The sequence below is a fragment of the Thermobia domestica genome, chromosome 10, assembly GCF_964235325.1.
Source record: "Thermobia domestica chromosome 10, izTheDome1.hap1.1, whole genome shotgun sequence".
In the NCBI taxonomy this organism is placed as follows: domain Eukaryota; kingdom Metazoa; phylum Arthropoda; class Insecta; order Zygentoma; family Lepismatidae; genus Thermobia; species Thermobia domestica.
The window spans coordinates 102095584-102114554 of NC_137463.1; the positions used below are offsets into that span (position 1 = coordinate 102095584).

General features: G+C 34.8%; 1 protein-coding gene across 2 annotated transcripts in view; it reads right to left on the reverse strand.

Moving 5' to 3' along the window:
• The window catches only part of LOC145662607 (phospholipid-transporting ATPase ABCA1-like), a 1231974-nt gene that overhangs the window by 626223 nt on the left and 586780 nt on the right, over nt 1-18971 (reverse strand). For both annotated transcript variants that reach the window (XM_081728328.1, XM_081728326.1), the window contains one exon: nt 1234-1438. In XM_081728328.1, the coding sequence (XP_081584454.1) occupies nt 1234-1438 (205 nt within the window). The remainder of the gene's footprint in view (nt 1-1233; nt 1439-18971) is intronic.

Below are 18971 nucleotides of genomic sequence, written 5' to 3' on the forward strand. Positions count from 1 at the left end.
ATTTTTAAAATGTAATTTTAAGGTCCTGTGTTCACGCTCTTTAGGCTAAAGAACGATGGCAATAAAAGTGAAATAATAAAGAAATAATTCGTAAAAAAAAAGTCCTTTGTGAAAGGAAAAACTACCAAAAGGCTACTGTATCCGGCATCGCTCTCTACGAAACTCATAAAGTGCGATCAGGTTTGAAATTTGAATGTGTATTTTTCGCTTTCACTATACTCTTCATTTTTAAATATTCGTGTTTCTATATACAATTAAATAGACAAGAATATCTTTTCATATGCAATTTCAGGTAGGAAGATTCCCCGGTTATTTTATTACATTCAGAAGACTGCAAATTTCCATACAGCGATTCTAGTTGGCTGGTATCAACTCATGTGACAAGCACAAATTCAAATTGTTCATCTTACTGATTGCTCGAAGCTGCCAAACGACAGTGGTATGGTGTATGCTTAACTTGTCTGCAGTGGTACGAATACTTTTTCGAGGGTCCGCTTCCACGGTGTTCCTAAGGAGTTCACCCGAACATGATGTCGGTCGGTGCCTGCGGGGCTTCTTTTGCTGTGTTGTGTCATCGCAACGAACTTTGACAAACCAACGGCAAATAAAATGGTCGTTCGCCTTTTTTGTCTCAAATCTACTATTAACGCTTTTGCAAATTGGTGTAAAGTGAGTCCCAGTTTGTCACAAAGTATAGTGTGTCTCAAAGAAAAGTCGCTCGCGATTATATGTTTTCCTTTGTATATTTTTATACAAAGCGGTTCAACAACGCAGTTCCTCCTGACTGTCGGACTGCACCAACCTCTTTGCTGGATGTGTACACACTTGTGATGTTAGATATGTGAGCTTAGTCCATCTGTACGATAATGTTGAGCTTCCAATGAAATGACAAATACGATGTTTCATTTCCACCTACCTGATACTTGTCGACAAACAGACGGGCGTATATTATTAATTAGCCATCAACATTTAATGGTAATTTTTATTTTCGGTTTCTCATCTGTATAGGAATATGAATGACTGTAACTGTTCAATGAAGTCAAATATAAGTTATCATTATCAAGTATAAACGAAGGAAAATCTAAAATGTATTGTTCAACTGGAAAAGAATTGAACTCGTGTCTCTCACTTGAATGTGAGTACCACTTAAGCATTAATGGGAACAACATTTTAAAACTTTCATATTTTAATAGAAAATACAGAAATATATATACAGTATTATTAAAAGTTTACCTGGAAATGCTAATCCTATATACCATGCGAGAATACCATATATCACTCCGTCAACTAAAATCATGAGCATGCATTTCAAAATAGATAACGTATCATTAGTGCGGGGACTTTTGTCAAGATTGTTCCAATGCGCTCCAATACCAATTTCTTCATATAAGCATAGGTAGTCGCACGCAAAAGCAACGGCAACATTCGATGACAAACACTAAAACAGGTATAAATAATTATATTCATAATATTCATGCACATTATCATATTTTCTAAAACGTTGTAACAAAATACATATAATGTAATTTGCTCTAGATTTTTAGATTTTTTATGTTTTTTTTTCATTTTTCGATATAAATGAACATGAGTTACGGAGAATTTTGTACGCCGAATAATATATCCTGAAAACTTTAATGAAATAACAAGAAATCTTAACCATGCTCATTCAACCGAAGAATGTTGTTTGGAAACAAACATACAGGAAAGTTGGCAGGTGTCCACTAATCCGTGGGGAAAAAAAATGAAATGAAATCTTTAAGTTTTACGTCCCACGTATATGTCGGTTAGGCTAAAGGAGACGGTTATGATGAGAAATGAATGAAATGGTGGAATGAAGAAAGTGGGAGGAAACGGGAGAACCCCGGGAAAACTCACGAGCACGGTGTTTGTCCACCACAAAGTCCACACGATGCGAGCTGGGAATGAACCAAGGACCCCAAGCACCGGAGATGAACGCTTTACCACTGACCCACTGCGCCCTTCTCACTAATCCGTGGAGACTGTGATAGGGTGCTAGACTGTCTGCTGACACATTTCTCACCTTACTCTTTACCTATCCAGCGATAAGCATAAGAACAAAAGTATGTCTTATTGGACAGATAGGAAACTTTAAATCTTCGACATCTAATTTTAAAAAGATACGTAATAAGATATATGATTAAGTTTGTGGTACTGAATGCAGAAATTGTAGCGATCACTACCGTAACGATTAACACAAAATAATTTGCAGCATCTGTAAGTAAGATATGATCCCTCGCCCCTCCCCAAATTTAACTAAAATTTACGTCATAAGATGTATGGACTAAACCAAAACTGAAATGTTCCATTGTGTCTGTAGCGATAAAATACCATGAATGGAACAACAGAGTAGAAGCATTCTGAAATATGACAAGAGATAAACCTACCTAACTGAGCGTGGTTCTAGAGTTGATCAAACTTTACATGACAAGATAAATGACTACCATTTGTAATGTTGGGCATAAAAATTTGCTGCTAATCAGTATGGCAAAGAATAAACTAAAATAATCGGAAGCACCTCAGAATAAGGCAAGCTTCCTTTGTTCCCAGATTTGACAAATATTTACGTCATAATATATATGAACCAGATCAACGCTGAAATACCAAAATGAAGTCAAGGAAAAAGGAAAATCCAACATGAAAAGAACTTGTGTATTTGTTTTGTAATTGGCTGTAATTGTGATTTTATTTCCATTTCAGTAGCGCGCTATACACTAATTAACTCATTAGTGCGAATATTTGGAGTCACAGTGAATAAGTCAGGCAGCGATTTAAAAAGGAGTGTCAGGAAGGCGGTACCTGATTCGCAGAGGCAAGAGAGCGAGTTAAGGTGTCAACGTTCTGTATTTGACGGAGTCAAGGTGAAATGCACCAGATTACATGCGGTTCTCCAAGAAGTGAAACTTACGAATGGAGTAATCGGATGGGTGGATTTCTTAGCCATGACGAAGAAACTAGATGTTGCTTATTTTCTAAAATTCCTTCTCACTTCAATTCCACTATTATTAGAGCATACAGAGGATGGAACAAGAAAATTGACAAGTTTCAGTTAATTCATCTTCTGAAGAAGGAAACCAAACCTGAAATTCTCAGCACAACAAATGTCGCAATATTTGATGTGCCTTTAGTCACAGAAAAATTGTAGCAAATTTTGATAGCTGTCATCACCCTTCAAAGACTATGACAGAGTTTACCGAAATAAACAAACAGAAGATGAAGATGCCCAACAAACTGTTACGCAATACGAGGAACTGAACACGTGCTTCCTCGTGATTTTTCTAGGGCTAAAGGACGATAAATTTAAAATGAAGTTTATTCAATTTTGGACCGGAATCTGGAAAAATGACAACAACCCTAAACTTTTGTGCAACAGAACTCTTAATGTAGGATTACAAGTGTATATTGTTTACCGTAAACACAGCCATATAGGAGGAATATTTATTTCAAGTTAATGAAGGTGCAAACAAACGAATGTTCCTTCATCTGTATAGCTTATGTGAGCGATCTACATGAAACGTACTGTATTTGTGCATTCATCGTAGACTGATGTTATCGTCATTTTTATTGCATAGTAAAAATGAAATGAAGTCTTTGAGTTTTACGTCCCACGCTTATGCCGGTTAGGCTAAAGGAGATGGTGATGATGAAAAATGAATGAAATGGTGGAATGAAGAAAGTGGAAAGTGGGAAAGTGGGAGAACCCCGAGAAAACCCACGAGCATGCTGTTTGTCCACCACAAAGTCCACACGGCGCGAGCTGGGACCTAACTAGGGACCCCAAGCACCGGAGGTGAACGCTCTACCACTAAGCCACCGCACCCCCATCTTTATTGCATAGTGTAATCAATAAATTTTAAGTGTGGATTTGTGTTGAAACAAAGGATAATAAGAATCTTGTAAATTGATCTTCTATTGCTTAAAATCCTGGGTCTTTCATTCATAATTATCTACTGAATCCCATACATTTACTGAGAGTGGTACAAAGCATCCTTCACAGGGAAGAGAAAAGTATGTCCTTCTGATCTGCTATTGAAGAACACTAACATTCAAAAATTACTTGTCTCTATAGATAATTCTTCATTCGTTTCCGAGGAAATCAAAAATACGTTGTAGAAATTTTTAGAATTTAAGGACAAAATAAGTGCAATGATGTTAACAAATGACAATTGGATGTCTTTTGTCGTATATATGCGTCAGGAAATAAATGTAAACCATACAAACAGAGGCTCCATTTGAGACTTCGCTTGAGGGGGGCAAGAGTACCACCGACATAACACTTTCACGTTTTGTACTAGTATATTACTAGACAATCGATTAAGGTATATGTACTCCTCAAACTCTTGGGGGGAGGGGCAATTGCCCCCTCTTGCCCCCCCTAAATGACGCCCCTGCATACAAGAACATAAAGGCAGATGACACACGATTTTTACTTTTATTTATTTTTATTCATTTACGAATATAATTTCAGATACATATGAACGCTAATTTACATTGGAATATCTAACAAATCTAAGAGGTAACACAATACAATAATAAAAACAAAACAACGTTAAAGTAATGGAAAGAAAGATTGACAATAACTGATAAGATTGATATTAAATTCACTAGTTCAAATACAGCAACTGGTCTTGCAAATCATAATAAAGACACTCTAAAAATATTCTATCAAAATGCTCGTAGCTTACGTGGTCGAACATGTGATTTCTTTTGTGGTGTATTAACTGAACAATTACGATCTAATTGCAATCACTGAGACATGGATTAACTAATCTCATTACGATGCTGAGTTATTTGATAACAGATATACTGTGTTGAGACAAGACAGAAACTCAGTCAAAACCTGTAAAACAAGGGATGGGGTGTTCTTATTGCAGCCCTAAGTAAACATTGCATGTTCTTATTGGACAGGTGTAATGATAATTACGACTGCTTGGTTGCCAAAATAAACAGTGAGGGGAAAACCATAGAGGAAGGTTACCAAAGAGCACGTACTTAATATTCATTTTAAAATAGCTCCGAAAGAAATGAAGCAAAAATTATATAAATTGCACAAATTTTTAATTGAAATTTAGGCTACATTGTAAGAAATAGAAAAGATTACTACTAGATGCAGAAATGGAGATATACGTTAAAAAGTTAAACAACTCAAATGCGTACTCTTAAGGACCAGTGTCCCAAAGAGTGCGTTTTGCGGTCCCTAAGGGGGCGCACTCAACACCTATCACACTTGAAACCTAAACCCCTTCGTAAGACGAACACTGCTCATGTCACCATCGTTTACAATTAATGCACTGGATCCAGTCTTCGTCAATTGGTTCTTCATTCAATATGTGACACATTGCGCATGAAGTTTTGGTTGATCTCAGCTGCAATTTTCTTTGTTGAAGTGGATGGTTCATCGGGATGATCAAAGAGTTTTCTCTTCGGCTTAACATTTCCTTTGTCTCGTTTGCTCTGAAGAAACTTGTGAAATGAATAGTAAAAATTTCAGATCGACATTTGGTACGTGCAATTTGTCGCATTTTTTTTATTATTATTATTTCGGAAGAGGAATGATGTATTTAGGATGAACAGACGTGCTTGTTGTTGCGGCTTCTGTAGGTGTAAAACGTTTCCTTTCTCTATGGTGTAATGAAATTGTAAGACTTGAGTTTGGAAAAAAATAACATTTTCTGAAAAATATTATCTAACGATGTAAAAATAAAAAGGATTTTAAACTTTAATTTACCGTAAGGTTTGCTTCCAATTGTTCGTATACAGGTGATTCTAAACTATTTTGCTTTTGCTTCCAACAATTTCTTGATTACACGTCCATGTGGTTTTAAAAAGTATATTATGAATGTACACGAAATTTAAAACATTAAAGAAAATCTTCGTTTAGTTTCACCCACAAATTGTGATTTTTATGAATAAAATTAATGATTATTTTTTAAATTCTTAGTTCATGGATTCATTACATTATTCCACCAACTGGAAAAAATTCCTGAACAACACCTTAGTGTATGTCTTTTTTAATTCTTAGTTCGTGGTTCCATTACAATCGTAATCGAAGCCATATTTCGCTCAGCATCTTCCTCCAGAACACTTCCAGAATCTTTATTTTGATCATTTCCTCACTTCTTAGGACATCATCATCATACCATGAAAGGCAATGGCAAACTACCATGGACTAAAGGCCTACCTTCGGGTAGAACACCACAGTTTGTGAACTTAAAATACTTCTTGTAGATGATTTACAGTTAGTGCTTGAATCGAAGACAAACAATTACAAATAATTCTACAATCCATTCAAACATCAGATTACACTCCGAGAGTAACTGATGAGAATAACCAGTCTGTAATATGAATGCCGCCACCCACACACACTATCAAAGAAATTCTCCCAAAAAGTACGCGCGCGTTCTTTGGTAACTCACTAATGCGCACTCTTTGGGAAACAGCAGTCAACTCGAGTAAAATTCATCCATGTGGCTGCAAATACAAGACCCCCAAAACAAAGCCATGGTAAACAATTCTATCTCCATTCATGTTTTCTACCATGCAACAAGGGTACTGTAGTTAGCTACTATATCAGAATAATTTCTTAACTAAGAGTATTAAAATATTACACCAAGAATTCAAAAAAGTTATTTTTAGCTGTATTTTCTATTTGCAGCGATTCGTTAACTTCCCTTTTCTCCGTATTAACTCTCACACAAAGACGCATCAAACAGCGTAGCAATAACAATTCTGTGTGTTACCACTTCAGCGCAATTTTCACTGCGCGCTCTTAGGGCGTGCGTGCTCTTTGGTAACCCTCCTCTATATATTTGTGTTGTGTATTTCTCACCGGGATCTAATATTGAATTGTATAATGATTTATTTACTCGACTTGAAATTAATTGTCCTCAAGGTTGTCCTGTTCTCCTGATTGGTGATTTCAATTTATCGGAAATAAACGGTACGGAATTTAATTTTGAAACAAGCTCTTCTAAATGTAAGAATTTATATGAGTTTATGTCTTATTATAATTTGCAATCATTAAATAATGTGACGAACGAAAATAATCGTACATTAGATCTGGTTCTGTCCAGTATAACGAATATAGAAGTCAGTAGGGAATATTGTCCACTAATTCCAGAAGATGTACACCATCCATCCTTAGTAATAAACGTGATGCAGCAGGAGACCGCGAAGATTAAAAAGAAAACTAATAGATCAGGATATAATTTTAGGAAAGCTAATTTCTTAGAATTGTATCTTGAATTCTCATCTATTGACTGGAAATGCCTAAAGAAATATGAAAACGCCAATGACCTAGTTGATAATCTCTATTATATTATTTATAGTGTATTTGGCAAGTGCGTGCCACTTAAAAACAACTCAAGAACAGCTTATCCATGCTGGTTTACAAATGAAATTATCAAAAAAATTAAAACTAAAGCAAGGTATCATAAAAAATACAGATGTAATAAAGAAGTAAATTATCTAAAAAAATTCAATGAATTGCGTAGGGAAATAAATAAAGAAATAACGCTGGCACACAGAGCGTTCATACAAGATTCTGAAAATAACATTAATAACAATGCTAATGAATTGTGGAACTTTACAAAGAATAAGACTAAGCATCTTCTTAGGGGGAAATTAAATTATGAGGGACGCGAACTTTATCATAATGATAAAATAGCCAATGCTTTTGCACAGTATTTCTCGTCAGTATATGTGCCAGATACAGGTTTCACTGACATTTCTACGAACAATTTATTAACTTATGTAAGTAACAAACTAGAGTCACTTACCATTGAGGAAATCACTCAATCTGAAGTAGAAATAGCAATCAAAAAATTAAAGCCCAGAACTGCTGTTGGCCCTGATGGAATACCTCCATATATCATAAAGGGTTGTATAGATGCGTTTACATATCCGCTAAGGATTGCATTCAATCTCGCTTTAAAAACATGCGTTTTTCCGGATAAATGGAAATCATCTATAGTTTGCCCAATACCAAAAAACAATGATAAACACGAAATAAATAACTACCGGCCTCTATCAATTTTACCTACTTTTGGAAAGATGTTTAAACAAATCCTATACCGACGGATAATTGACCACATCCAACCCGTAATCTCACCTTATCAACATGGCTTTATCCCACACAAATCAACAACAACAAATCTTGCACTTATCACAGACTTTATAGCAAATTCGTTAGATGTAGGATGTCAGGTTGATGTAATATATATAGATTTTGAAAAGGCATTTGACAGAGTCAATCACAAGGTATTATTACATAAGCTAGGCGAATATAATTTCTCTTCTCCCTTGATCAAGTTCTTTTCATCATATTTAAATAATCGAAAACAAACTGTTATCTACAAGAAATATAAATCATCTGATTATATTGCATATTCTGGAATTCCCCAGGGCTCTAATCTAGGTCCGTTATTGTTCCTTTTATTCATTAACGATCTCCCTGATCATATATTATTAAGTAACAAATTGCTTTTTGCTGATGACCTCAAAATATACGGTAGGATAAAGACCATCCATGGCTGTCTCGATTTACAACGTGACATGGAAAATATTGCTAATTGGTGTTCTCTTAACAAACTTAATGTAAACATAAACAAATGTAACATTTTATCGTTTACCAGAAACAAAAGTCAAATAGAATTTGATTACTCAATGAATCAGATCTTACTAAATAGATTAAATTCAGTCAAAGATCTTGGAGTTATATTTGATACGAAACTGACATTTAATAACCATATAGAGAACATAGTTAACGAATCTCTCAAGATGTTAGGGTTCATAATTAGAACTGGAAAGGAATTTAACAATAGTACTACACTAACAAAAATGTATTATGCCTATGTCCGATCAAAACTGGAATATGCTGCTGTGATTTGGAACCCATCACAACAGCAATACAGACACCAACTGGAAAAGGTCCAATCTAAATTTATCAAATACTTGACGTACAAGACAACTGGAATCTATCCATATTATGAAAATTATCTAACATTAATAGACAACTTCTGTATCCCTACACTTGAACTAAGGCGGAATGTAACAGATTTGATTTTTCTCCATAAAATAGTACAAAACGTATTTAATTGTACTGATCTCATATCAACATTAAATTTTCATGTCTCGACACTTAAAACTCGTGCTAATAACTCTGGTCTGTTTTATTGCAAAAAAGCAAGGACCAACGTATTATTGAAATCACCAATTTGGAGAATGTGTTCTACTTGTAACAAAATATGTATCAAACACAAAGAAATTGACATCTGCAATATGAACTCTATGTTTAAGAAAACTGTTGTAAATGTATTATGTAATACACCAACACTATAATTGGGCTTATGCCTGTTGTGTTGATGGGAAATAAATAAATAAAATGACGTCCTAGTGCAGAGTAATATGCAGCTTTAGAATTAAATAAATATACAGGTGTATGTGACATCTCGTTGTACAACTTAAGAAGTCTGTAAACAGAGAACGTTGAACTATTGAATGTATAGGTAGACTATATACAAAAGATCTGTCTTACGTGTTGGTTTGAGTGGAATGCTGAAATGCAATACTGACAACAGTGTTTCGGACCTGAGTTCACCATGTGTGAGTTTCTACAGACATTTGAGATTAATGATTTTATGATAAGTGTCAGGTTCCGGTAGTTGAATATTTAGTGTTCCTAACAATGTGTTTTTTCATCGCATGTGTGCAACGGACTCTGAAACATATTATTTATGGAATAAGTTTTAAACTGAATTTAACCGGAATAGGTTGTAGGAAGTGCCATTGCCAGATACGAAAACAATATTTCATTTTAGGAGAAACTATTGCTTTGTAGAAGGTTGCTAAGGAAGGGAGGTTTCGTATTTCTGTTAATCTGTACGGAAGTCCTAAAATACCCATTGATTGCTTAGCGATAGTGCTTGGATGTTCTCTAAAAGTTAGTTTTGTGTCAAAATTAACTCTGAGATTCGTATGACTATTGAGTCTCGTGATGGGTGAACCATTTATGTTGTACGAGAAGTGTATAATATTTTTCTTTAGGGAATGTGTATGAATAAGAATGGTCCAAGTACACTTCCTTGTACTACTTCGGATATTACAGATAGAGAGAAATCGATCTTTCCAAGACGACTCTCCGAGTGCAACCTTGTAGGTAAGTAGTCAATAAAGATAAAAGTAGCCCATGAATACCGATTCTATTGAAGATTTTGTAAATTAGATAAGGATGGTTATTGAAATCAAAGGGTTTACGTAAATCGAAATAGGTAGTGCCAAGTTATGTATTGTTGAAAACACTTTAGATAACGATTATGCATGTTACCTAGGTTGGTAGGACAAAGCTTTTTGACACGAAACTATGTTGAGCTACAGAGAGAGGTAAATTTGTAAAGTCTGTCTGATACTTTTGTCGCAGACAATGGATATGTTTGAAAGAAGCGAGATACGGCTGTGAAATGACACATGATCTTTCGGTCTGGATCTATAGATGGGGAAGACATGGACTGTTTCCCGAGAGAAGGAAAATAGCCTTCTATAAAACATCTATTAAATATAAGTGAAAGCGGAAAAGAAACAATCGATGTTGTGGAATTCAGGAAAATGGATCTTATATTGTCAGGGATTGAGGTCTAAGAAGGCAGAGACAATAAGAGTGACTCAGCTCTGGAAGAGTAGTAAATATACATGAGACAAAGTAAATAGGCAAAAAGAATGAGCAGGGGAAGTGGATGTATTTGCGTTTGAAAATTTGTTACAAAATATTAAAAATTCCTAAGTCCTTTTCCTATTCCGCAATGTATGGCGAACCCCATCGTCGTGTCATGGTGGAAAGTTTATTGTTTCTATCTTTTTGGATACAAGTCTTTTACTGTTCCATGAACAATATTTCCTTCATGTAGATCGATTCTAAATAAAAAAGTATCTCTGGTATAATTACATAACTCACATATTGAAAAATGTGATGAACCCAAATCCAATGCAACACTTGGTGTTTGAGAGCAGTAGAAGAATACTTAGTGAAATTTTATATCAACCAATATGGTTACTTGAATAAGCTGTTCCGACTCTTTAGACACAATCAATGTGACAGACCAGGATACCGAGGATGAACGTATCCAGTACAACTCTTCTAAATATTAGAATGACTTCTGTTGGAGGTTTGAATGTGTTCACTTCTTTCCTTTAGTTTCCGTTTCGTGCTTTCAAACAAGACTTTCGTTCATGTGAATCATTAGTGTTCGTGTACATTATTTTCAGAGAGAGAGAGAGAGAGAGAGAGAGAGTGTAAATATATTTTCGTGAAGTCCATCCGTTGTAAAATCTCTTTCACACCATCTACTTTTCCATGCGGTTTTCAATTCAATTCTCGTTCTCTTCCATTGTCAAATTTTGGTTACTGAGATTAGACAAAAATTTAATAGAGATCTTATCCATAGGAAAATAAATTGACTATGTTAATACAGTGCAGTACCGATTATCCGAGTTAGTGCAGAAATTTTGTTTAAAAAAGTAATAATAATTCATACAAGGGAGGAACTTTGCAGAGTTGTAGTACTTGACCTCCCTATCAACATATTAAAAATCCCCTAAAATGGACCATGAGCTTCGGCCGCCATATTGGAAAATGGCCGCCGATTCAAAATGAGCAGAGATAGCGTAAACTATAGAGTGATGATATGTAGAGAATGAAAAAACACACATTCTGGTGAATAATACATCTTTATAGCTTTATTCGTTCAGGATATGCGAAGTTTTAAGTTAAAGGAATTTTATTATTTTTTGCAGACACTATGGTTTCTCTGGCAAAATTTGATCACTATAGATATCATACTTACTCAAATTGTACACTGAAATTATTTTAGTACTCCTAAACTGAAACGTAAGAGCGAAGTTAACTCTCATGCTTCAATGAACGCAGGAATAATATCCCAAGACAATAATATAGTTATTAATATCCAAGAATTATAGAATTATCTATGTCGTAAAGGGAACTGATCAGTTGAAAGATTGTTTTTGATATGAAGTTTTCTCAAAACTGCCTTCATTATTTGGTAACATCTCAATGAGAAAGGGCATCATCTTTAGTTTCAGCTTTTAAATGTGAAGAAAGCAATTTAAATGTACCGACGAATGCTGTTCATGTTTTAGATGAAGACACATGCTGCATTCTGTTCTATGGCCAAGACCAACAACATACGGTGATATTCTTGACTGCTACATTTCGTACATAGTATTTTATTACGGTGAAAATTGCATCGTTGCTTTTGATGGATGTCCTAAACAGCCAACGACTAAAGGCATCGAGGAACAGAGAAGAACAGTACGTACAACGTCGCCAACAATTCACTTTCAAGAAAACTCAGTTACGACTTGTACTCAAGCTGAACTTTTCGGTAATCACAATAATAAAGTTTCCTTAATTAATGCTTTGGTAGCTCGTTGTTTGAAATCCAATGTGAAGGTTTGTCAAGCAGAAGCTAATGCTGATATTTCAATCGTTAATGTAGCCGTGGAAAATGCAAAATGTCAAGTGCCTGTTGTTGTTGTCGGTCAGATCACTGATCTTCTTATTCTCTTAACAGCATTAACAAAGGAAAAGTGTGATTTGTGGTTTCTAAGGTCTGCCTCTGAGACTAAGAAACAGAAAACTATGTTTAATATTTACCAGCAACAGTTATTATTTGTGGAAGAAATATGTGATATATTGTTGTTTTTGCATCAATCAACAGTTTGTGATGGTGTGACTATATATCGAAAGGATAAACTTCAAGCCATGCTTCTTCTCCAGAAAAATAAAGATTTGAGGACATCAGTTTTAGTGTTCAATGATCCATTGTCTACCAAATTAACAATAGTCGAGGCTGGTGAAATATTTCTGCTTCAACCATCTTCTAATATAAATAAGCAAATTAATTATTGTATCAAGTGAAAAAATAATCGAGCGGCAAGGTGGCGAGAAAACGACATTTATAAAAATAAAGATCGAATGTTCGAATGCACCCTAGGAATATATTTTTAATAAGTAAAATTATGAAATAAGAAAACATAATGATTGATACAAAAGCTTCAGACAGGTTTTAAAAGAATAACATTGAAATAGTCTTACAGTGTGGTCATACACACCAAGGAACAACTTGATTAATGTGAAAATTATGGTTTGGACGAAACAACTATGTAGACTTTGGCAGAATATGAAATATATACAAGACAGAGAGGTTTTCACTTTTGAATGCACTTTTCATTCCCTAAAAAAATCGTTTTATCATTGATGTGGAACTACAGTAGTTTTAAACCTTTCGATTGGAAGTGTAACGTATATTTAGACAAGCCATAGCAGTTACAAATTATTAAATAATGGCTTTGCGTATTAATAAGAGAACCTTATATGTATTGCTATTTTAACAAATATATTGTAATTATTTAGAATTTGTCATATAATTCGTCATAAAAGAAAGAAAAACACATAAATGAATTTTATTCTATATAAAAAAACGTCCGAAATTATTTCGTAGTTTATCTTATCACAATATCTATCTATATTTTGCTTTTCAGAGCTGTCCAACTTTATGGTTAATAGTTTTTTATGCCGTGTGAACTTTCGTTCTTTGGTGCTCACCAGTTCTACTTTACAGTAGTTTACAAAGCAATACTAAAGTAGAAAATAACCATAACTTCTCTAAGTAATTATTTGCATTTAGTACTTAGAAAATACCACTTAGTGGAATAGTTTGTACTGTCGATATGTTCGCTTTTCTGAGAGGGTATATCTTCAATACAATTATAATTTTATTGGCTTCGATAGCAAATTTAGCAAGTATGAAGACCATCTCAAACACATTGGTTAGTTACTAAGTAATATTTTGTGTTCCCTAGAAAATTAAAGAAAGAAATTATAATATTATTCTTTTGTTTCTGAACTACTTCAAATACAAATCGGAAGTGAGCTCACAAGCACCAAAGGCCATATCAGTCGTGGGCCTACAGTTATATGTGCAATCAGAACCACACAAGCTATTACCGGAAATCGAACGCGGTCGCATGCTAAAGGTATAGTCACGAGACAACTAAGAGTCAACATCAAGTGCAAAATACACAAAGTGTATAAGGAAGCACAAAAGCTAGCAGTACCTACTTGCGACATAAGAAACGTAGTCGCGTAGAATTTACCTTCATAAAGCCATCATACACTAGCGTCGTTCTAGCAACTTTTGACTCGTATATTTGAGCCTTAGATCTTAACAGCCCCTTCCTCACTTTTATTTTTTTAACATAGTTCAGAAATGAAAGAATAATATTACAATAGGGACATTTAGGGAGATATCGACACTCAAGAGATCTCAATACTTTTAAGGCCTGGTAAAGCTAGTGATCATAGACACACGCGAGAAGAAACATTTAGTACGTGGAAGGTTAGTGTCGGTTCTAAGTGGCAAGTTGTATATGCAAAGAAGTTAATTTTGCCTATTGCAAAGGACGCAGAAGCCTCTAAAATAGGTACATAAAGCTTTATTTAAGAAAAAATATCCATGTTATAAGTTTCAGTAACTCAAAAATAAGGTATAGCTGTAATATATGTTGATGACAGGAGGCAAAGGATTTGTATTATGATAGAGTATACCCTCTGTATGCGTGTGTGTCTGACTGACACACATTGCTTGTTGCAGTGACAACTCGTGACAGCTTCTGTTGATCAATTCATTTAAGAGATAAATTGACAGTGATTATAGAGAGATTTTGACATGTAGTTCCTTTGTTATAAGGAAAGTCATCAGACAAAAGGACTACCGTCTGGTTCATCTTAGTGTATACATCATAGTTTAGGTTACATAACAAACACGGTTTCTCAACTTCTGGGTCATTTAGACTGGTACAAGCCTAATGGTAAAGTATCTTTGATTTTATGTTAGCACAGTACATGTATCAAAGATCCTGATGTATTAAAGAAAGCCTCTAGTGATCGCACTACACAGTACTCAAAATTGTCAATCCTTAATATCTTTCTTCCGTAGATTGAAAAAAAAATTCAACTTATAGCAACTTTGTTCATAGGAAGCCTGGCAACATGTTGTGAAAGAAGACTATGAGAAAGTCAGTTTCAGTTGGAAGATATCAGCCTCTGTTGGATTCTTCGCATACGGATTCCGAAAATTATTGTGTTAAATTTGTGATTTTTGATTATTGATTATTATGCGCAGTGAAATATTGAAATCAATATGTTACAAACAAGTTAAAAACAAAGTCTGTTATTACAGAGCTTACGTTGTTTCAGGGTTATTGTATTTCAACTTAAGTTGTAATGAAGAGAAGCAAAGTTCACAAATAAGTCATATGTAGATAGTAGAAACCTTACATTTAGCATTTCATTGCGTTTTATGTCTGTTGTAAAGGACACTGTTTTCAAAGATGTCAAGGGTTTCATTGTTTATATAGTATCGACATCTCTCATTGTAAGTGTTGATTTCTCCCGCAAGACTTCCAAATTCTACTTATCCGCACCATTCAGTTTATGTGTTCTTCCATTTGCAAGTACTCCATTCACGGGGAAGACTATGTTTTATAGCTAGGGCAACATTATTGTCAAGTATTTTCGCTTTTGCAGAATAAAGTTATCGTAACTTTCAGAGAAATGTCAAGTTGTGTTAGGGTTCGATTTGTTAATTTACTAGTGGAGGGGATAGGTGGTTCCCAATGTATAGTGCATTTGCATATACATTAGGGGCAGTTGAGCTTCAAAGTTGTGAGATGGCCAAAAATATTTCCTGGAGCCTCCTCCAATCAGAATAATATTTTACGTTCAAATTTAAAATCTAGCTAAACAAAACATTCAATTATCAAAAGTAACAAAATAACAATCTAGTAAAGATAGAGCAATACAGAAAGTACATACATACAACAAGCTAAAGTTGTCTTTCTTTTTTAAAGAAAAACATTACTTACGTTTTAGTTGAAAAGCCGAAATGCATGTGAACATTCTTCATTTCTTGTTTTCCCGGTAGGATTGTCTGTAGCACTGTGACGCTTCAATTTTATCCACATTTGTGCATATCTTTAGGAGTTAAAGAAACGCAAAGGTGGACAATTTATAGATACAAAAAGGAGCTTGCTAAGTGTTACAATCTGCATACGATTCCTCAGATCATTCAATGTTTGATTCATAGCACTAAACCCACGTTCATATTCGGCAGTTGATATCGATATTACTTCCACAGCTTTCTTAATGTTCAAACTTAATACGCACGCAAAGGTATATATATAAGAAACTACCAGAATATTGATCGATATAAGTAAGTATTCGGTTTACCCCGGTGTTAAATGAACTCCGCGCAAGAACGAACGCACAGCTACCATCAACTCAACACGAGAGAACACTACAGGGCTCATCCATATCTGACTTGCAGCGAACAAATCTAAAGTCCTTGCCTTGCCTATTTCTTTTCTTTTTCTTTAAAGCCAAACGGAACCTATATAACTCTTCGATTGTTTCAAAATCCAAATTAACCGAAGTGGTGTATTGTTATCAATTTAACGCCGGCCCCTATGTGGCTACGACCAATAGAAGAAAGCATCTATGTTTTCCTACGCCCAACGAGCAATAAAACTTGATGTCCCAAACGGATCTGTCACGGCGAGAACCGCAAACGAAAAACAAATATGGCATTGACCCCGCAAGCGCGAATGTATAGTAACTTGAATTTCCTCTATACTTGTAGTTTTCCCCATTGCCTTTATTCCTTCTCAAAAACCATTCTATCCTAGTGATAGTGTAGGTTTCCAGAGTTATCCTGAGATCAGATTCCATTTCTACTCCTTTATTAGCTATTAATAAAAGACTACTGTAGATGACAACACAGACTTGTATTCATTCTTGCCTTTTGGTTAGGGAGGCTATAGGAGCCAAAATTTCAAACATATGTTGACTGCAAGAGCAATAAACATTTCTTCCTTCTGTAATTAATGTGATACACGGGGACCACTTGTGCTTTTGCTAGTACCTCAATTGTTTCTTTTCTTGTCGGCGAAAGCAGAAACGCATTATTGGTATATTGATGTCGGGTGCTTCGAGTTTCAATGATAAGCTTAAACATCAAATCTTCCCTTTTATCTTTACTAACAAAGAGGAAGGGGACCTTGCAAATATACTACAGACCTTGAAACAACACGCATCTTTGGTTTTGTTTTCTTGCAAGATTCGTTTTAAATTCCCCAAAACGGTATTTTTATGCGAGCAGCTAGCACAAACAAATACAGCCTCATGTACGGGAAAGAAGAAAAGGGAAATGAGACAGAAGAAGCGTCATCCAAACATAGAAAACAGAATACACTAAGAGTGTGATTTTAAATATTTTCCATGATAAAGGCACTATGTGCAGAGAGGGGAAAACCACTATCCCCTTATCCCTGATTGGAACGACATTAGCTAAACCAGAAGCCAGGATGATTTTTCCAGAGGGGAAAAGTCCCAGGCATTCCCCCTAAAAATCGAACACTGAGTTGTTCCTTAACATGTCGAAATGTCCCTAAAAGCCCTTATATTTGTGTAATTTACTAGAGAACAAAAAATACTACTTACAGGCTGTATTGTACTAACAAAGTTCATGAGGTAGTCTTTATCTTTGCCTTTCTTGTCCTCTAAGCCAATAAAATTATAATTGAATTGAAGACTTATTCTTTCAGAATGAAAACATATCAAAAACACAAACTATAGCTCAAAGTGAAATTCCGTAAGTACGAACTAATTACGTAGAGAACCGTTAAGGGTAGTTTTTACCTTTGCTATATTCTCAAAAATGTGGAAAAGTAGGATTGTTAATGGTGAGCAATCGCATGTCCGTCTTGTTCGATTTTCAGTTACGTTCGCCACGACTTGTGAGATTTGTTTCATATTAATCAGACTGTAGTAAATATCCCACAATTTTAATTGTTACTATGTAATTATTTTAACTCGTATTACTTTCGTCTCGCATGGAAATTCAATAGGAGACTAGATACGAATATGTTTTCGGGACAATATATTTTTTCACTAAACGAGACGAAAGACCATTAAGTCTCGTCTCGTATTGTCTCGTTTCTTGAGGATTGCTACAGTTGCCAATTATTTCGTGATTTGCATTCAACACCGTTCTTTGAACATAGTTAAATGTACTGTAATAGGTTAATTGTAGATTATTTTACGAGGCACTTCATTAACAGAGTTTTTATACTGGTATGCTGAATATACCCACGTAATTCGTATGAAAAAGATATGGGGAATTTTAGTTGAAAAATCTTTTAAACAAAAATTTTGTTAATCAAGAAATAGGCAGAGTCACGTATAGATAAATGTCACGATAGGACATATGATCAATATCAAATAAGTTGACTTTACGTAGAAGAAACTTTTGTTTCTGGGGGGATAATCCATCGAGATCCTTAAATCATATCATCATCTTCGTAATAGGTATTCTGCCGTTATTCATAGGTCATTTACCGCAACCGAGAAGCTTTCACGTGCCTCGGTCTTCAGTTAACCTCTTCGTCTTCACTTATGATTTTTATGTATACCGGTATTAATATCGTTCATTAACTATAGATCTTTCGTCACTTCCCTGTTTCTCCTGCCACCACACCTTTTAGCATGTCCCTCACGATTTAGGTCATTTGATCGATTCCAAATAATTACAATATACTCGCAGGAAACTACTTATACTCAGGAATAAGAAATGCATTGAAGGGTTTAGATTTCTTAAAGTAGAATTATCTACGTCTCATCTGCTGACAAATGCTGACAGCAATTGTTACACATAAACGATATCTTCGCATGAAGCAATGTGTTCCTTAGTTCGTATGATGTAATTGTGTGACTATTTCAATATTATAACTTTTTACTGACTATTCTGAAGTGCTGCTTTTAGCTGTTTTTTCTTTATTTCATAATTTTATTTCAGAATAAAAAATATTTGTTTCTGGCGTGA